This window comes from Python bivittatus, unplaced genomic scaffold, assembly GCF_059951505.1.
Source record: "Python bivittatus isolate LINGU-HERP-01145 unplaced genomic scaffold, Pbiv_v1 ctg000700_np1212, whole genome shotgun sequence".
In the NCBI taxonomy this organism is placed as follows: domain Eukaryota; kingdom Metazoa; phylum Chordata; class Lepidosauria; order Squamata; family Pythonidae; genus Python; species Python bivittatus.
The window spans coordinates 85,104,898-85,126,495 of record NW_028277098.1 but is presented as its reverse complement, the minus strand read 5'-3'; the positions used below and the strand labels follow the sequence as shown (position 1 = coordinate 85,126,495).

The window sequence follows — 21,598 nt, the reverse complement described above, 5'->3', positions numbered from 1 at the left end:
TATATCAATTTTGAGAATTTAATACTTAACTACTTAGAACAATCAAAAGGAACAATCACAAGAATTATAGATTATTATTGCAATTAGAAATAGGAGATCCACTCCATAATTTAAAGGAAGCTTAAATCCAGACAAGAGACAATTTGGCAGGAATTGTGGAAATTGAGTGGATTCACATCAGATTCAGTGCAAGAACTGCAGTGGAAATGTATACATTGCTGGCATTTGACTCCAGTTAGATTGGCATCTCTCTCTCTCTCTCTCTCTCTCTCTCTCTCTCTCTTTCTTTCTTTCTGTCTCTCTTATCTATCAGAATTATTCTTTCAAATGTTGGAGAGGTTGTCCAAAAAAAGGTCTTTTTTTCATTTGTGGTAGTCATGCAGTAAAGCTGTATCCTTTGACGTAAAATTTCTGGGGAGATAGGTACCATTACTAAACAAGAATAGAGTGCTTCCCAGAGTTAGGTGAAAGAACCATAAATCAATTTATTTGATTTATGCATTTACTTAGAGGACCAAATCTCAAGCTTAAAAATAAGGAACTTATTATTTACAGCTAGTCCTTGCTTAACAACCACAATTGGGACTGGGATTTAGGTCGATAAGTGATGCAGTCCTTAAGTGAATCATCATGTGACCAGGCCCAGTTTTACAACCTTTTTTGCAGCAGTGATTAAGCTAATCACCGTGGTCACTAAGTGAATCATGTGACCATTAAGCAAATCACACGGTGGTTAAGTGAATCGTGTTGTTCCCCATTGATTTTGCTTGCCAGAAGCCAGCTGGGAAGGTCGCATATGGCGGTCACGTGACCCCAGGATGCTGCAAGTGTCGTAAGTGCCAGCTGGTTGCCAAGCACCCACATCATGATCATGTGACCGCAGGGGGTGCTGCAATGGTCATAACTTCGGGCACTGGTTGTAAGTCACTTTTTGTAGCACCAGCGTAACTTCGAACATCGCTGAATAAATGGTCATTAATCAAGGACGACCTGTGTTTAATTTTAGCAGCTAAAATAATAATTGCTCAGCATTGGAAAACTCTAGATAATGTAACAACAGAGACATGGATTAGAAAGCCTTTTCAATGGTTATATTAGAAAGAAATCAAAAAGTTAAAATAATGAAACATCAGAGGCAGGAACCCCAGTTCAATCAAATTCGGTTGGATTTTATGGTTCATCTCAATAGTAATAGACTTTAATATGGTAATAATTATGGTAAATTTGTATGTGTATAGACCCTCTCTCTTTACTGAGTTTATAGTATTTTTTAGTATTTTCTATATCTTTTTTCTTTATGCATCTTGGATTTATGTTATTTAATTACTTGATAATGTTTGTTACACATGGTTCAATAAAAATATCTCATCACAACTAATTTAGTGATATTTTCCTTTACAAAGAAATAAGCTTAGCAGAGATTAGCACAAGATGTAATTAGCTGCTGTTTTGTACCACTTTGGTATTCTTTCATTGTCAGAACTAAAATCTTTTCTTGTTCTGCAGAATTTAAGCAGAAAGAAGAAACCACTATTCGGAGCAGGAACAAGATTCAGATCAGCATACAGGAAGATCCCTGGAACCTCCCATTTCGCATTAAAAATCTTGTTGATACGATTCAAAAATATGTGGAAGGTTTGTGAATGGGAAGCTGGAAAAGAGCTGTTAAAAATGTCCATATTATAAAGAAAGTAGTAGAGAGGGTTGAGATCAGGAGTAGAGTAACTGAATAAATAATGGAAAATTGCTATAAAGATCTTCCCAAGTGGAAAGTGGTGGTAGATTGGAGCTTAGAAACAGAAAACATAGGAAGCTGCTGTAATCTGTCTCAATATTATCTTATTCCACTGCTGTGGGAATTAATTTTAGTATTTTTGTTTGTTATGCACTTATATCTAAGCAAAGTACAAAACCACAGTACAAAACCATAGTATCATCTCTGTGAGGTAGGTTGAGCTGAGAGAGAGCAACTGGCCTAAAGTCACTCAGTGAGCTTCTGTGGCTGATGAAGGACTAAAACTAGGTTTCTCTACTCCTCATCCAACACCTGTTCTATCTGAAAATGCCTTGGGATTAAATATGGAATTTGCTGATTCCAAGAATGGATTCTACCACAAAGTTATGGCCCTTCATCTGTAAATTTAATGGATTCTGGTGGATCAGTGTTTGCAGTCTCTAGATACTGATGATTTATGGTTTCCAGGACTTTCATTATGGGCCATGTTGGTGGGTACTGCTAGGAATTATAGTTAAGCAACACCTGGAGGCTTGAGTTATAGGTTGCAATTTCCCTATACCTGATTACAAGGTTCACTTTTCAAGTCTGCTTCAGCCCAAGCATCTATTACTCATACTAAGCATGCATTGTCATTAAGGAAGATATGATTAAATTCTAGTTTTTATTTAAGTTTATTTTTATTTCTAGATGGAAAGAATCAGCTCCTGTTGGCTTTGCTGAAATGCACAGGTAAAGCAGCTCCTTGATTTTATGCCCATTGCAGCTGACCTCCTGAGCAGTGTTAAGAGCAGACATGCAGTTTGAAGAACATTTTCATTCCATTTCAGGGAAAAAAAGTATTAAACGATTATTTTCAGGATTAGGGTGAAATTGGACACCTCTGTTCATCCTAATCTTCTCGCTAGTCTTGTGAAAATCTCTGTATTCCTCGGGGCGGGGGGAGATAAACTTTTTGGCATATATCAACATCGTCATCTGGGCTGCCATGAATCATCTTCCATAAGATCCTTGAATAAGAAAAGCCAGAACCACAATTAGAACACCAAGCCCAGGCAACACAGGCAGTAGCTCTAGCCTGTTGATCCCAGTTCTTGCCTCTCTTTCCTTTCCCAGATACAGAACTGCAAGTGAGACGAGATGTAATTTTCTGTCAAGCCCTGGTGGCAGCCATTTGCACATTCTCAGAACAGTTATTGGGAGCGCTCAACTATAGATATAACAACAACGGAGAGTATGAAGAAAGCAGTCGGGAAGCCAGTAAGAAATGGCTGGAGCAGATAGCAGCCACAGGAGTGTTGCTCAACTACCAGTCCTTGCTGTCTCCCAGTGTGGTAAGGCTAGAATACCATTTCCTCAAACTTAGAAAACTAAAATAAGGAACTGCGCAGTTCTGTCATTACTCATCTTCTGACCTAAATATATTTGCAAAGGCTTGGGAAATGAAACTGCTTTTGTTTGCAGTGTTGCACAATTTGCATTGAAAATAACAATTCAAGCCCCATTCACACCTCCACATACTGGTTTCTGGTGCAGCTGGGATATAAGTGCAAAGATCTCAACCTAGTGGGTGGGGCCCATTGGATGCGTATCACCCTTTGACCCATGGCGAACAATGCAGCTAAACTTTAGGTTTTCATACATGTGCCATAGGAGAAGCTATTTTTGGCAAGGGTGTGAAGGGATCCAAGAGATCTATATATGTATGTGTTGTCTTAATATGTACAAGAAGAGAGTAACTGGGTTTGCATGTTGTGTAGAACCCTGTCTGGCAGAGTGTTATAGCTACAAAATTGTACCTTTAATAATTAAGAGAAAGTTAGCTTTGCATGCAAGAAGAAAATCTGTCAGGGAAGATATTTCCAATTGCTAGTGGCAGTCTTTGCAGACCATACTGAATAAACAGACCAATAGTTTGATTCATCATACAGTAGAGCAAATTCATCTGTTTGGACTTTTCTCTCCTGTAAGTGACAAGCTGTACCTGTCCAGATTCAGTCTTCTATGCAGCTGTCTTAAAGCATTTTATCTTGGCTTCTCACTCAAAAGGCAAAAGCAAGAAAAGTGGATGTACATTCTTAAAAAAATTAAAGTTAGCTACATTGTAGCAAGATTAGTGCTATACAGAGTATTAGCTGTAAATGATAGTTAATTGTATGAAGTGTTCTGTCCTCTGCTGGTGAGAAACCGCATCTTGCATTGCACTGAATGTGTCTGCAACATGAAAATGTACCAAATATATAAGGGCATTTTTTGTCATATTCATTTGAGTCTCAAGTTCTTATTGCTCACAGATTTTTAATCATCATCATCATATTTATTTCAGTCATTGACCAATAAAAATAGATACAATAAAACAGACAACAATATTACCCCTTTCATCAATAAAGTTTTTTAATCTATTTTACAATCACCCATAGGAGAAAGATATGAGACATGTGGTAGAGCAGGGTTCCTCAACCTTGACAACTTTAAGATAGGTGGATTTCAACTCCCAGAATTCTTTAAGGCTGGCTGAGGAATTCTGGGAGTTGAAGTCCACCTGTCTTAAAGTTGCCAAGGTTGAGGAACACTGTGGTAGAGAATGTATGTTAAAGATGCAGGCTTACATTTTTAAAAAATGCCCTTCAGAGAATGAAGGGTTCAGACATGGTCTTAGTCACAGTCACAACCAGCCTTTGGTACCTGGATTTGGAGAAGGCATCTATGATCCTTTTTATAGTTCCAGTTATTATGAAGAGAAGGTTTTATGGTCAGATATCTGCCCCTTCTTGAAATCTATTCACCTTTTTGTCATATATCTTTCTCCCTTAGAAAGAAGAGCGAACTATGCTGGAAGATATTCAGGCCACCTTGTCAGAGCTGGACAAGGTTGCCTTTTGTTTCAAGCAGCTGGATGAGTGTTTTGTAGCAAGTGAGTCTAGACACTGTCTCCTTTGGCTTTCTAATTTTTCCTATGACTTTGTGTTTGTTCAACCAGTAAAATAATGCATTTTATTGCCTAAATTCACACAGACTGGAATTTCAATAGAAGCTGCAAAACCTCTTATTTTCTAAGATGTACCTTAATCCAACAGAAGTTTCATACCCCTAATTAAGAGCAGTATCAAGGAATAATGAAAAAGATTAACTACAAGCGGGTTCATTCTTGTAGTTTCCTCATGTTGGTTATTTTGTGTTACTGTTTCCCCCAAATTTGTGATATCTTTCTCCTTGTTTCCTCCAGATACTCATGTCTTTTATCATGTTGAGGGAAATCGGCAAGTTTTGAAGGTGACCTTATTCCTGGATAGTTACTACTTTTCCAAACTACCTTCCCGATTTCAGAATGGAGGAAGTCTGAAACTGCATGCAGTGCTCTTTACAAAAGGTACAGGTGAAATCCTTTTCTTTCATTCATTTATTTATATTAATCCTTAATATAGTTGAACTGAAATCTTGATGAAGGCCAAATTAATGGAAGTTAAATAGACAAATAAATAATTTCAAAACTTTAAGCCTAATCAAGACAGATAGAAAGTAGGCATTAGAAAGTATTTTCCACAAATTTAATGGGATGAATGTTTGTCTAGTCAGCTATTTGAAATTTACATCATGATAGTAGACTCATCTTTAATACATAGGTGCAAAATCTGCAATCTGTAGATTGCATATAACCCTCAACACTCATTTGGAAGCTCTGGAATAGGCAGGATAATTTTTTGCAGCCATTTTTAACCTTAAACTCCTTGAACTCTCCCACCAAATGGCCAACCTTTCTTCTTTTGAAGGTGTGCTCTTTTGTGAGGCTTAAGGTACTCATTTCATTTGTTAATACACACACACATACACACACACCCCAGTTTTTCTTAAACCCTCAGAATTGACTGAAAAATGTGGGTGTACTCTCTATCTTCAAAGGAGCAAGAAAGAGGTGCACCATCTATTTATTTCTAATGTTTGTTAGTTAGTTAGTTAGTTAGTTAGTTAGTTAGTTAATTTATTTATTTTGATTTCAGCATAAGCTAGAAGACCTTACTTCCAGAAGGGCAGGATATATAGGGAGAAGGATGATAATTTGTTTCCAAAATTCAGTGTGTTTTTGTACCCTTTCGCCAAGACATTACTTCATCACCATCACCCACAGATGCCTGGTAGATCCACAATAACATCATGTCCATCATGGTATCATTATGCAAAGAATGCAAGTTACATAACTGCGTACTGTTACATAACTTGCATCAAGATATAAATAACAGCACGCAATTTATATCATTGATGATGTTATGACAAATATGAAGTCATTTCATACTTGTCATAACATCATCATGTTGATATAAACAGCACACAATTTATATCATTGATGTTGTTGTTGTTTAGTCGTTAAGTCGTGTCCGACTCTTCGTGACCCCATGAACCATATCGCGCCAGGCCTTCCTGTCCTTCACTGCCTCCCTGAGTTTGCTCAGTTTCATGCTCATTGCTTCAGTGATGCTATCTAACCATCTCATCCTCTGCCGTCCTCTTCTCCTTTTGCCTTCAATCTTTCCCAGCATCAGGGTCTTTTCCAAAGAGTCCTCTCTTCGCATTAGGTGACCAAAGTATCTGAGCTTGAGCTTCATTATTGATCCTTCCAATAAGCAGTCAGGGTTGATTTCCTTTAAGATTGACTGGTTTGACCTCCTAGCAGTCCAGGGGACTCTCAAGAGTCTTCTCCAGCACCACAGTTCAAAGGCATCAATTCTTCGGCGCTCAGCCTTCTTTATGGTCCAGCTCTCACAGCCATACATTACTACTGGAAAAATATCATTGATGATGTTATGACAAGTATGAAGTCATTTCATACTTGTCATGAACTCTTTCCCCTACTCCCCTATGAGTAAGCACCCCTTTTTTGACCTCACATCCATCCTTGGCAAGATTAGATAGACAAAGTAAGATAGATCCAAATTAATTCAAAAGATTCTGCCCCCTTTCCTATTATAGAATAATGGTAATAATAGAAATAAACATATGAGAATTGATAAAAGCTGCTTTATACTTTTCATTAAAATATTTTTACAGCCCTTGAAAATCTGGAAGGCCAAGTCCTGCCAAATGGGTCATCTCAGGAGGAGCTTCAGCATCAAATCAATTCCTACTCTCTTGAGAAGGTGCAACAGTATTATCGCAAACTCAGGTACTATCATATCAGAAGAACACTGTAGACAGCCTTGGCAACTGGATCAAAATTATTTTTAAAAATGTATCCATCTTACCAATATACATGACACTTCACATTAGGGAAGCTAGGAAGTTTTATTCTGCTGCTAGAAATTGACTATTTGAGTTGAATTCATACAAATTGGAGTTCCTTTCAAATTTAATAATATGTAGCAGAGAGGGGGATCAAAGAGAGGACAATAGAAGGCTGGAACTGGAAATAGACTGTCAAAGCTGGGAGCTAGATTTGGGGAAGATGTGGAAAGGAACAAGTGAGAAGAAAAGTGTGGGCTCATTCCATAATTTGTGTGGACCTGGCCCACCACTTGTACTCTTTTATAATTGTAGAAGAATTGGAATTGGAAATCTGTCTAATTTTAATGTATCATTACTCTTTGGACCATCCAGGTATAATTAGGCCATGTGTGGGCCTGCAGTGATTGGTTCCTTTTGGGAATTAAAATCCTTCATAGGAATGCTTGAAACTGCATAATCACAAGCTAATTATTGCTTAATTTCAGGACATTTTACCTTGAACGATCCAACTTGCCTACAGATTCAAATACCACAGCTGTGAAAATTCATCAGGTATAAAACCCTTTCTGCTCATATACTCAGTTGTTTGGCGAAGTGGGAACTGGAGAGGCTGCTACTTCAACTGTTAGGATGAAAGCTGTTGCTTATAATCTAACAGTCACAGAAGGAGATAGATCAAACTTAACGTACTGTGTGAAATGGATCAAGCCAGACCTCATTATTAGCTAGAGCAGGCTTCCAGAACTTGGTGCCTTCCAATATGCTCCCAGCTGTATCTGAAAGGTGATTGATTGAAGGGAGCTGGCTTAACCAAATGCTTTCACCCAGTGCAAAATAGCGCAATAACATTTTCCAAATGTCCTCCAGGTTTCTTCATACATATTTTAAGTGTATAGCTAAAAAAAAAGTGAAACGGATGAATTTAACTGTCAGGAATGTCAAACTACAGATGCCAAACTATATGTGCAATAGGTAAAGTTCCAAGGTTACCTGTGGCCTATCTAGTTTCGCTAGTGCATGAGTGAAATGGTCTTCCAGTTTCCACTTCATAATCCTGGATTGTCCTTTGGGGTTTTAGTTAGCCACTGAAAAGGAAATGTACAGACTTCAAACTTTTTAAGCCTGCTGGGTTTTTTTTTTTTCCTTCCCACACCTAAATTCAGCTTTAAAGAATAATCAGGATTGGGACCTTATTGCAGAGAGAAAGGATCAAACCATTCCCTATACCACAAATATTAATTCAATTCATTATTTTCTCCCATAGCTGCTTTCCGAACAATAAAAAATTACATGGAGAGCTCCAGCGTAACTTTCCATACAATCCCAATTCTCAATAGACTAGCATCTGTATTCTAATTATTCATTAGAATAATTTGTGCCTTCAAGTAATTATTCAGTATTACTGTTGTTATTATTTTGTGCCTTTGAGTCAGTCGTGACTCCTGGGGACTGCCTGGACAAGTCCCTGCAGTTTTCTTGGCAAGATTTCAGAAGTGGCTTGCCATTGCCTGCTTCCTGGGGCTGAGAGAGTGACTGGCCCAAGGTCACTTAGGCTTCGTGCCTAAGGTGGGCCTAGAACTCATGGTCTCCCAGTTTCTAGCCTGATGCCTTAAAGACTGCACCAAACTAGCTCTTGTATTCTAATTTAGAAGCTCCTAAAATTGCATGGACTTTTCCATGTAGTTTCCAGGAGTCAAGACTGACCCGAAGGCCCAAAATAATAACAGTAATACTGAATAAGGGATTGTAGTGGGTATGACTTTCAGAAAGGAAAGAAACTAAGTTGTACTAAGACAGGTTTTCTATTCCTTTGCAGCTTATTCGGCCCATCAATGCAATGGAGGAGCTTTGCAGACTAATGAAATCTTTTGTCAGCGCAAAAGGCAATCAGTCTGGGTATTCCAGTAATTATGTAGCAGGGGCTGGATTGCTGCCTATATCTTCCGAATTCTGTTACCGCCTTGGAGCCTGCCAGGTTGTAATGTGTGGCACTGGGATGCAAAGGTGAGACTTTTCCAAACCAATTTGAGTTCCCCTAAGTTTTGGGGTGGGCTGCAGAAAATGACATGGAGGGGCTGCAAGTTTGAGACTGCAGTCCAGATTGTAGACATTTTACATTAAGGCCTTATGATAAATCTAAAAGCCTGTAGGCTATGTTGGTCTACGAAGAAAAAAAGTCCAATTTCCACAATTGGTACTATCTTTATTATTCGTAAAAAATAAAGTTGAATTTGCTTTCAGTATAGACCTATAACATTTTAATATAATTTGCACCTTTATTACGGTTGATGTTTTTTAATCTTGATTTTTGGTTTTTAAATGATTTGCTGCTCCTGTTGTTGTATAGGGATACATTGCCAATTTTTATATGGCTTATTTAATATTACAGCTTGGCTTCTGGTGACTATAGAAATGCATCCATGTTGTTTTCTTGGCCATAGTATAGAAGTGAGACTATTACTCACCTCTGGATTTTTTTTTTTTTTTTTACTTCCCAGTCTGGAATTTCCTGGTAGTCTTCCACCTATGTATTAACTAGGTCTGACCCTGATTAGTTTTTGCAAGATCAGCCACTTAGAACCAATTAAAATATCATAAAAGAGTGCACGAGGTTTTGAATTCTTGAGAACTTTTAATCAGGCAAGGTATCACAAAAAAAGGGAATGGAGAAAAAGCAAGAAAGTCTAAAAAATTAGATCAGATGTTTCATCCTTGATGTCTACGACTAACGTCCTGAGTCCCGAGATTGGTTCTGAATTAAATACATATTGGCTCCCATGGGTTGCTGGTGCTAAATTACATCTAGTGTTCAAGGACAATGAAGATGGTTGCTATCCCAGCTCTGAAAACACAAATGCTTGTTTCAAATGAGGACTCTCATGATTAAATTTTGTCCTGCAAACAGCACAAAATCTTCTATCCCAACATTTAGTTTTCCACATAGAGAGATCTAGAGGGGAATGGGGAGGGGGGGGGAGGAGATTGAAAAGCATCAGCTTGGAGTCTCAAAGGTCCAGACGTAAGTCCATACCTATAATCATATAAGGCAAAGTCAAGGCAGGTTTACAACTTCAGCAGGTACTGGGCCTAACTGGTTAGTTTTGGTTTCTGCTGATACTCTGCAGAGAGCTGACTTAAATTACTTTATATTTTTTTTTACTTTCCATGCATTTTATAGAGAGTTTATATTCTATTTTCAGATGCGATCATTTCAAATATTATATTTCACTTGTTCACAATTGGAGATACATTTTAAAATGTTCTTTCAGTTAATGTATTCACACCTCATCTGTCCCTTAATTCAAGAATGACAAAGAACTCTTGGGTGAACATGCAACATTAAATAAGCCATATAAAAATTGGCAACGTAGTCCTATACAACAACAATAGCAACAAATCAATTTTTTGATTGAAAAGCAAGATTAAAGTGTAAATGATATTAAAATGTTATAGGTCTATATTTAAATAATTTATATTCATGGTGTTTTAAACTGGGGAGTGGGATCTTTAAATTATCAAGAGTGGTGTACAAAAATTAGCTACAGTCTTATCCATATCTTGTAAGTCCTTCTCAGATATCTGTCCCATGAATTTGAATAAACTTACAGGAAAATATGTACAGCAAGATGGGCAAAATTTCTCAGGCCATGCCCCACACTTGGTCTTTATGTGGTGCCATTACAATTGCATTCCCTAAGGTAGGCATGAACGGGACAGAATGAGTGGGGCCAGGGCAAAGAATTGATAGGGACTGCAGAAAACCTAAAGGTAATAGAATTTAACAGAAATGTGGAGATAATTGAAATAACACAATATTTAGTAAATGCATTAATGTGACATTCAGTCATTTTTACTTCTATGACATTAGAAATGTATAATTTGGTGACACATTTTGGAGAGTACTCCGGGAAGGGTGGGGCCGCTGGCAGCCTGGTTATAGATATCTGATATATACAGTGGGGCAAAAGAGTATTTAGTCAGCCACCAATTGTGCAAGTTCTCCCACTTAAAAAGATGAGAGAGGCCTGTAATTTTCATCATAGGTATACCTCAACTATGAGAGACAAAATGGGGAAAAAAATCCAGAAAATCACATTGTCTGATTTTTAAAGAATTTATTTGCAAATCATGGTGGAAAATAAGTATTTGGTCAATATCAAAAGTTCATTTCAATACTTTGTTATATATCCTTTGTTGGCAATGACAGAGGTCAAACGTTTTCTGTAAGTCTTCACAAGGTTTTCACACACTGTTGCTGGTATTTTGGCCCATTCCTCCATGCAGATTTCCTCTAGAGCAGTGATGTTTTGGGGCTGTCGCTGGGCAACATGGACTTTCAGCTCCCTCCAAAGGTTTTCCATGGGGTTGAGATCTGGAGACTGGCTAGGCCACTCCAGGACCTTGAAATGCTTCTTACGAAGCCACTCCTTCGCTGCCCAGGCGGTGTGTTTGGGATCATTGTCATGCTGAAAGACCCAGCCACATTTCATCTTCAATGCCCTTGCTGATGGAAGGAGGTGTTCACGCAAAATCTCACGATACATGGCCCCATTCATTCTTTCCTTTACACGGATCAGTCGTCCTGGTCCCTTTGCAGAAAAACATCCCCAAAGCATGATGTTTCCACCCCCATGCTTCACAGTAGGTATGGTGTTCTTTGGATGCAACTCAGCATTCTCTCTCCTCCAAACACCACGAGTTGAGTTTAGACCAAAACGTTCTAACGTTGGTTTCATCTGACATTCTCCCAATCCTCTTCTGGATCATCTAAATGCTCTCTAGCAAACTTCAGACGGGCCCAGACATGTACTGGCTTAAGCAGGGGGACACGTCTGGCACTGCAGGATTTGAGTCCCTGGTGGCATAGTGTGTTACTGATGGTAGCCTTTGTTACTTTGGTCCCAGCTCTCTGCAGGTCATTCACTAGGTCCCCCCGTGTGGTTCTGGGATTTTTGCTCACCGTTCTTGTGATCATTTTGACCCCACAGGGTGAGATCTTGCATGGAGCCCCAGATCGAGGGAGATTATCAGTGGTCTTGTATGTCTTCCATTTTCTAATTATTGCTCCCACAGTTGATTTCTTCACACCAAGCTGCTTGCCTATTGCAGATTCAGTCTTCCCAGCCTGGTGCAGGTCTACAATTTTGTTTCTGGTGAACTTCGACAGCTCTTTGGTCTTGGTCATAATGAAGTTTGGAGTGTGACTGTTTGAGGTTGTGGACAGGTGTCTTTTATACTGATAACAAGGTCAAACAGGTGCCATTACTACAGGTAACAAGTGGAGGACAGAGGAGCCTCTTAAAGAAGTAGTTACAGGTCTGTGAGAGCCAGACATCTTGCTTGTTTGTAGGTGACCAAATACTTATTTTCCACCATGATTTGCAAATAAATTCTTTAAAAATCAGACAATGTGATTTTCTGGATTTTTTTCCCCATTTTGTCTCTCATAGTTGAGGTATACCTATGATGAAAATTACAGGCCTCTCTCATCTTTTTAAGTGGGAGAACTTGCACAATTGGTGGCTGACTAAATACTTTTTTGCCCCACTGTAGGGCTGACCATGTGTTGAGTTCCTGAATGCAATGTTATTTGTGTTATATTATTAGGAGCACACTGTGTGTGTCATTGGAGCAAGCGGCAATATTGGCTCGAAGTCATGGACTCTTGCCCAAGTGTATTATGCAGGCAACAGACATAATGAGAAAGCAAGTGAGTATTAATGAAGCATTTGATAAATAATATTAGCAACCATAAATTTCCAAATGGGACAATGAATATGCAACTAACAGAAGATGTTACTTGTAGTATGAGCTGCTCAGGATTTTTATATGCAGGGTATCCTCATCATTTAATGATACAAAAGGTAATAAAAATGATATGCTTATGATAAATACTCAGGAACCTATAAATCGTATACTTTAAACAAGATAGAGAAGCTTTGCATCCCCAGATGTTAGCAAATTACAGTTTTGAGCATCTTTCATCACTGGCCATGCTAATAGGGATTGTGGGAAGCTGTAGGGAAGCAACATCTGAAAAGCCACATGTTGCCCATCCTTGGTTTAAAGGGAGAAGTGCAGTCTGTGCCGAATGCACATATCCTCATGCACGCTCTCAGGATACTTGTCAGCATCCTGTTGTGTTGTGACACTCTCACTGTGTTGGGCAGTAGCATCTGCAAAACACATACTGAAGTCTTTCATCTTAAACAAGCACAGAAGGCTACTCGACCACCCCCCTCTTCTACAAAGCTGCTTTATGGCTATGTATAGATTTTCAGATAAAAATAATATATTTCTGCTTTGGCATTCCCTCCAGGGTTGCAGTGTTTTACTAGTACTGCCAAAGTAACTATTCTTGTCTGTTTTTCTTTAGGGGCCAAGGGTTGAAATCTCTGCAAAAAATCTGAAAGTGATGGATCAGATGCCACAATCTGCACCCCGGTAGGTAGCTATGTTCAGCTATGACTTTTCTTGTGGAACTATCATCTGAGCATGCACACATGTAAACGTACATATTTATCCAGTTAACTTTGTGCTATCATTAATTGCAGCAGTTTCAAAGCTATTCCTCAAGGCATATGATGTTATTCCCCCTAACCCTTTGGGGTTATAATGACTTCAAATTATCAAGGCGTGATCAGCTGCCTGAAGAGTGTTGAGAGACAAGGCTCTGGGCTGCATGAAGAGATTAAATAACCTAATAATTAAAATGATTGATATCAAAGATGTAAGATATAAGATATAACACCAGGATTAACACCAGACAAACAATCAAGTAGTAAACAATACCCTAATTAAGGAACTACCAAGGAGGAAACAACTCCCCCACCAACACTGACAGGGCAAGCTACTGTATATAAACAGAGAGCAAACCACACTCCTTTCTAGCACTGAAGATGTTACCTAACCAGGTAATGAAATGTCTGCAAGAAAGCAACCAAGCTCAGAGAACCCCAAGGACTCCAAAGATATACGCAACAAGCATGAATACTTAGTGCTTTCAAAAAATGGCAAAGGGAGATTTTAACAAATTATCCTGTAGAGCTTTTTAGTCCAGGGAGACCTAAAGGAAGGAAGCCTCTCTGGATCTGATGTTCTCAGTGACCCTGAACACATAGCACCTGAGCTGAGGGTCTGATGATGCAGAATGGACCTATTTCTCTAGCTTTCCTGTCTGTAAGAATAACTAGCAGTCAATCTTTATTATTACAACCACAGACTGAAATAATAGTACAATAGCATGAAATGAGAAGTCAGAATATGTTGCACACCATTTATCCCTTTTAAAACAGGTAGAATTCTAAGTGGAAATCAAGAACAAGGACAAAGAAAAGGAACGTTGAATATGATTCTATTGAGTAAACACTGAGCTATTGTGGAATAAAAGGATGTTAGCTGGCAGTCAGCTGGTGATGGCAAATTCTAAAGCTGCTCCAGCAAATTTGACTACACTTGCAGTTATTCTTTGAGCTTCATCAGACCCAACGGGGAAAGTTTGAATGTGGCACTTCATGTATCTGTGCAGAAAAGGCAGTATGAGAGGTCATGGACCAAAGTTTCCAATACTCCACACAGGCAGATTATTGGATTATAAGTGGTCTTCATACATTTGCCCTCTAGGGCCATTGAGAGTAAAACATTGAAATGCAGCAGTATATAGGTTCTGAAATATTAGAAATTGAAAACTGAGAGCTTCCAGAAGAGTCATAGATGTCTTTGCGAAAAGCGGAGATGATGACGGCGGTGAAGAACAAGGGACCGGCAAGTAAACCGGTCCTTTGGAACCTCTCTGGAGAAAGAGGGGACAGGAGATCGCTCATAAGTGCTCCGAATAGCAGCTCCTCAGGAAGGGATCGTAGAACAACAGCCCCCCAACAGGACTGAGCACCAGGAGATGAAGAAGACGATATCTTGATCTCAGCTGCAGCAGACCCTTTAAAAAGGACACTAAGCCAGCTACACTCACTTTCTAATCACCTTTGGAAATGATCTATTTAACTATCTCATGGATATTAGAGACCTTCAAAAGCTGAGTTTAATTTGACACCTGGTGACTTTTACCTTCTTTCTTTGATAGAAGGAATTTTAAATAGAGACTTAAAAGTTTAAAAACAATATATAATTGGCAAAAAGCAAAAAAAAATTTTTTTTGTTTTGTTTTAAGAAAGTTATAAACAGAGTAGGAGACAAGAGGAATTTGGAACATGTGTACTTTTGCTGTGAGATTTGAAAAACAAGTATATAATTAAATAATACACCCGTGGAAAATGACTGAAATGGAACTAAATCCACATTAGGAACTGAGATTCTTTGAATGTTGCATATGGACACTAGAGGGGACTGAAGGACCAGACAGGGGAAAAAGGGAAAAGTGCATCTATTAATGTTTAAACTAAAGTTTTAAAATGGCCAATCCTGGTATAACTTTTGAGTTACTTAAAGAGTTCTTTGAAAAATGGACTGAGATATTAATAACTAATATTGTAGAAAACATGCAGGTTCCAATGTTTAAACTTTTAGAAGATGTTAAGGGAGATTTTAAAAAGCAACTTATACTTGACACAGATATGATAGAACCTGTAAGTATGGAATATAATGAAACTGAAAAGATTACTAAAATGGAAATACAAAAGACAAATCAAGAAAATGACTTGGACAAGGAGCAGTTGCAACAAGAAATCCTGGACAGTGCCTCTTTACTGGATTTACAAAGGAGCTTGGTAAAGGATTTGAAGAATCATTTGGAATGCCAGAGATGGATGAAAGATCAAATCCTGCAACACCACTGGAACGAATTAAAGGCCAAGATTGTGAAGCGCAAAAGGAAGGAGTATAAAGTTGGACTATCTGATCAGGGATAAATGATCTGTTTGATATTTCTGGTAACTTCTAATGGACTTTTTGCTGAACCAGGCCTGAAAAGATGAAGGTTTCTGGATTGCGTATAGATATGAGTTAGGTTATGGGAAGAAGAGTTTTTTGTTTGTAATTTTAAAACAGGATGAAGAGTTATTATGTTAGCTTGTGCTTGGTGTGATGAAGGTTGGAAGCCCCTATTGTCTTTGTTTATTTTTCCTTTTTTCCTTTTTTCTTTTCACTCTTTTCTTTTTTCTTTCTTTCTTTCTCTTGCACTTTAAAAACTTTTTTTTACTTTTATTTAATCTTTTAGTTCAGTTTGTATTTGTTTTTGCTATGTCTATTAAAAACTTCAATACAGTTATTACAAAAAAAAAATTGCAAACTGTTTTAAGTACACCATGATAACTACCAACAGTATTGTCATTCTGAAGATGCTGAGAACTCCTCTCTCTTCGGTATTTTGTCTGAATTTTCAATATACTTTACAGGCCATTTTTGCTATTATCTGTCAGCAAGTCATAGCAGACATTGGCCATATCTCAAAGACAGAGCAGTATTTTGCATGCAAAATATAGTTGAAATAAGAAAGATTTTCTCCTAGCTTCTAGGCAGCTGCTAAAGCAGATAGTAGAAGACAAAATGGACCAACTGTTTCTTCGCCATGAATTAGTTTTTCATGTTCATATCATGAAGCATTCCAGAGGGAAAAGGGGATTCAAAGGAATCATGACATTCCATAGGTGAATTACAGTTTGCTTTGAATCACCTATGCCTTGGAAGGAGGTAATTTAACGTACACCTGTCCCAAATAGATAAGACCTGGCTTTTCTGCCAGGCATTTGGGGCCACTTGAGTGGAGTCCCCTTTTGATTGTTTTTATTATGGTGCTGGTCGCCGTTTTATATTCTGTATTTTAAGTGCATATTTATATATTGTGTATGTTTTAAAGTTATGTGGTCCTTTTTGGGTTTATGGTTAGTTTTTTGTTGTTGTACACCACCCAGAGTCACGTTGTTGAGTTGCACAGCCTTATAAATCAAGTAATAAATAAAATAAATAAAAAATAAATAGATTGCCTCCAGATATAATAGACTGCATCCTAACTCCTCACCAGCATGGCTAAAGGCATGAAAATTATGCAGGATCTAGAGGGAAAGACCCTGGGTATGGCTGCTTTAAAAGAATTTGATTTATTTCACTCTGCCACATTATCCTTAAGGTTCTTTTTGTAACACCACCTTATATGTCACATTTTTTTACAGAATCTACAAGTTGTGTCAACCGCCTGCAGATGGAGATTTGTAAGAGGAAAGGAAACACGTTATCTTGGAGTCGCAGAAGTGTTTAGCAGAGAGCAGTTCTGCCTGAGTACTGTCTTATGTCAGTGGTGCTGAGTCCAGAAGACAGAGGAGGGTCCTGGATTCTATTCTTTTAGGTAGTCCAGTGCACTAAGGACTTCTCTTTCTCCTTCCCTCCTGCCAAATTACGGGGGCAGGCCTGCTTACTCTTTCTGGGCTTGATGCAGAAGTTCTCAAAATTCTCCAGAATGTGGATGGAAGAATCACCTTTCTCAGGTTGCCTGATGTGGAACGTTGTGGATTCTGAATTTTGGATGGGCACGGAAGATAGAAGGTGAAGCAAACCCACCTGCCATGGTGTTTGGACTACCACAGATTTTCTAGCAAAGTGTTGGCCAGTTGCCTTGAATAAGAGTTTCACAAACATTCACTTTTTTAAACAAGAAAATGTACACTCACTTGCACTTTGAAATTTCAAATAGCACACATCCCTCTGGTTTGTTCAAAGAATTTTTCACTTCATACTAATATAAACCAAACCCTATAGAGTACACATTCCATGAGACTTTCTACAAGAAATTCCTTTTAACTTTTACTGTAAAGTTCAGGATTTGCAGTTAACACATTTAAGAAAAACAAAAACAAAAAACTAATGGTCCATTATGTATTCTGGAAATACAGTTATATTTTACCAGTGAGATTAACAATGAAGGATTTTTTTAAAAAAAAAGTTGATACAAAAGGGGAAGCAAACAGAGCTCTTTGCTTCAATAATTTAAACCTATAAAGGTTTTTAAAACAAGGACAGAAATATACTTATTTATGTGGAATAGATGATCTGTTTTGGAATATGTTACTATATATGCAAGATTTAAATAAAAAAAGTATTGTTTCAAAGGGGCCAATATACTGGTAGATATGTAGTAGTTCACTGAAAATATTGTTATGATATTTAAAACTTTTCAGTATTTAAGTAGACTTTAATCTTTTTTTCTTTTTAAAAATAGAATATAAGTAGGTTGTAATTTAAAACAAAAAATTGGTTGTGTACATAATGTACTTCATTTTTCCCAATTTTAGACATTTTTCGGTTTGATCAGGATGATTACTAGCATGGTGATTTACTTTTAAATTACCATCTGCAATGTAATTTTTTTAAAAAAGAGCAATCTCAGGCCAGAAATAACATTCTTGTGGAGCGAGTGCCTTAAATTAATTATCCAAGTTGATCAAGATACTAGAAGAAATTAAGGGGAATAAAACTAATACTCGTCTATATCACTAATAATTTAACACCATAATATGCTGTAAAATGCATATTGCTGGGCATGCATAGAAATTCCTTAAAGTGACTTGTGGTATTTAAGGCATGCAGAAAAGGATTTGGGGCCGAGGGTGGGGGTGGCTTTGAATAGGGCATTTAATAAACTCCAGTGTTTGTTAATAATCAAAACCTTCATTTTTGTGTGTACACTGAAAATGGTTCCTCTACTTCTACTCTTGACGAGGAAGTTGATCAGAGGAGGAAACATGCAGTGATATCTGAATCTATTTGAGATTCTAGTTAAAGTACAATTTCATTTCTGACTAGTACATAAGACTATCATTTATTCATATTAGAATAAATAAGACTGTCATATAGATACATGGCCAGCAGATGGCAGCTTTAGGCTTCCTGGTGAAAACTAGTGTACTACCATAAGAAATTGGATTAAGAAAAAAATCCAAAATCCTTAGCTGAAAAATGCCTTTAATTGTTGCTTTTAATAAGCTACTGAATGGAACTCATCTAAAGTTAGTAAAATTCTCTAGAAGATTTGCCCGGCAGACTGAGGTAGTCATTTTGTTTCATGCCACTTGGATGCTACAACTGAAATATAGCAGTTTATTCTCCCCGTTATATACGGTAACATATGGTGAGCATCCAAATGTAGGCTAATTTAAAACAGTTCAGCCAGGGGAGGCTAATATTTTACATGGGACTTTCTCAGCAAATTGCATTTAGGTGCACAATCGTGAAGGTGGCTGTCTGTGCATGACTGCCGAGCTAGGGAAAATTAGATTTGAATCTAAAGCCTTGCATCAGCCTTCTGCATGTCCCAACATTTATTAATCTGCCTTATGCCCTTCAATTTCACTGAGACCACTGTGAAGTTTGGTTCATGCAACCAATATTGGAGCCTAATTATAATGTCAAGAATTTTGTTGTTGCTCTTGCCTCCTACATACCCCATTGAATGTAAAGATGATGTACCATGGATTTAGATGCCGGAGTAATGTACAGTCATGAAAGGCCTTATGGGATAGTCGCAGAAGTAAGTTAAGGCTTCCTTTTGAAGGGACCGGTCACTTGCTGTTTGCATAATTCATTGTTTCATTTTCAAGTGTACACATTTTCTACTGTTGAGGATATTGCACATACTGTACAGTGGCAAGTGAGAATTCACTAAGTGAACCAGGAAGGCTGCAGTCTGTGTTCACAAGCATTGTCCAGTGCACAGAAGTGAACATATAGAGGGGAGAATAGAACTATTCCTGCATCTCTTGCCCACAACATTTGCACATTTGGAGAATGTCTGTAAAGTGGAACCAGTGTACATATATTGGCATTGAAGGGGTCACAAGGCATCGGGATAAGTTCAGTAGAAGACCAAGAGTGCAGTATCTGCTAATATTACTGCAGAGAGTAAGGTGTAGAGCTGTTTTTGTTACTCCAGCTGAACTCACTACCATGTCCTAAATGCAGTCTTCTACATCTTGGTGTTCTCCAGATACATTGGGTGTTAGCTGGGTGTCTACCCTTAGCTAGAGTAGCCATTGCCTAAATGCTTTGTACACTGTTGCTTTGAAGGCAGTTAGACTTGGGTGGGATAGTAAGATCCAGGTGAGATTCTCCTATGCAATTACCCTAAACATCCATTGCATGTTTTCCCTGGTCTCCTCTCTTACAAGCCTGCAACTGACATTTCCCTCATCACAGCACTGAAACTAGCTCCTGGAAGCTCCCTTACCCTTCATACATTTCTGTCACACCCAGTAAAGGAGCAATCACTTTTCTTTAGAATAAATTGTATGGAGTCTTTCTGAAAACATTGGCTTTGCCAATCTGGGAAAGTAACAGATCATATTTTTATAGCAATGTGTAACTGGCATTTTCAGATGTACTGTATGTATATAAAAAGTACACTGTCGTTGTGAAGTCAACTCCAGTAGCTTTCTTTGATTTTTCCTTGCTGTATTGCTAATGGTATGTATATGTGTATGTGTCTTATGATAAGATAAATGAGTTAATACATTTGATGGCTAACCTATTTTGTTCCATTCATTGCTGATCCATCTAGTTGTCTTGCAGTTTCTATAGGTGCTGGTTTGCTCACCTCCCATATGGGTTACTCTCATCCTAACTCAACGGAAAATTGATGAATCAAGGTTTGTTTTTGTTTTTTTTAATTGGTCTCTCAAGCAGATATTCGTCTGTTATGAAATGATAGTCCCCACAGAGAAGTCCATTTTAAAATTATGCTTTTTTAATGTTGCCATTCCCTTGTTTTATAAGCATGATAGGAGAAAATTCTAATTCCTCTCTGTTCTGCCAAACCTCTCAGGTCCTCCAAGTGGGAAAATATATATTGTTGCGGGGCGGGGGGGGGGGAGCGAGTAAAAATTCGTTTGGGAGGTCTCAACAAAAAGTATCAGTAGTTGAACACAGACCTGATGCATTAAATATCAGCTGTGTTTCATTATCTCAGAGGCTCCTTAATGTCATAATGAAGAGAATGTTATGGAAAATTTGGCATTTGATTCAGACATTACGTTACTGAGAGTTTGGGTTTCATTTTCAATGACCTTTCCCATTAAATTTGCAAATATCTTTATTGAAAACTGCTGGAGAGCTTCGTCCAAAAAAGAATTCAGCCAATTATTCAGACCAAGGTCTCAGAAGTCTACATGAAAATGTAGCATGTGATGTCATTCCTGTCTATTTCAATGAAAATATCTAAGCATGGATATAAGCTTCAACTCACCTAATCAAGATGCACAGCTGAGTCTTGATTGGATTTGCACAACATCCTAGGCTAGGCTGAAAAGCTGGGTACTTTGTGATTCAATGTGATGTGAAAACCCAGCCTGTTTAAGCATGCTGAGTTAAGTAGCCTATTGTGTTAAGTCATAATAGGACTGTGCAAAACGAAATGTTCTGGAAATGGGACATTCCTGAGAATTCAGGAATGTTCCGTCCCTCCTTCAGACCTTGCCAAGCCAGCTGTGATGTTCTAGATGTAGTTTTCCGAACAAAACAGCTTTGTTTGGGGACTTAGACCATGCCCAGAACATCACAAACTACTTCTAATTTGAAGGATTGATGTTGGCATATTGCTGGATCGCCCCAGAATAGCTGTCTCAGTGTGACCCGAAGGAGGAGTGGATTGGTAGGTTTTGCACATACCTAAGCTGTAATATGGTTCAGTTTGTTGGATATAGCATG

General features: G+C 38.1%; 1 protein-coding gene across 1 annotated transcript in view; it reads left to right on the top strand.

Moving 5' to 3' along the window:
• PREX1 (phosphatidylinositol-3,4,5-trisphosphate dependent Rac exchange factor 1) overlaps positions 1 to 20,413 on the top strand; it is a 237,349-nt gene extending 216,936 nt beyond the window's left edge. The window contains exons 30-40 of the mRNA XM_088153617.1: positions 1,507 to 1,635; positions 2,426 to 2,467; positions 2,852 to 3,069; positions 4,550 to 4,649; positions 4,962 to 5,105; positions 6,779 to 6,893; positions 7,438 to 7,504; positions 8,769 to 8,956; positions 12,560 to 12,662; positions 13,329 to 13,396; positions 17,077 to 20,413. Of these exons, the coding sequence (XP_088009743.1) occupies positions 1,507 to 1,635; positions 2,426 to 2,467; positions 2,852 to 3,069; positions 4,550 to 4,649; positions 4,962 to 5,105; positions 6,779 to 6,893; positions 7,438 to 7,504; positions 8,769 to 8,956; positions 12,560 to 12,662; positions 13,329 to 13,396; positions 17,077 to 17,119 (1,217 nt within the window). The 3' untranslated portion in view covers positions 17,120 to 20,413. The remainder of the gene's footprint in view (positions 1 to 1,506; positions 1,636 to 2,425; positions 2,468 to 2,851; positions 3,070 to 4,549; positions 4,650 to 4,961; positions 5,106 to 6,778; positions 6,894 to 7,437; positions 7,505 to 8,768; positions 8,957 to 12,559; positions 12,663 to 13,328; positions 13,397 to 17,076) is intronic.
• The last annotated feature ends 1,185 nt before the right edge of the window (positions 20,414 to 21,598 follow it).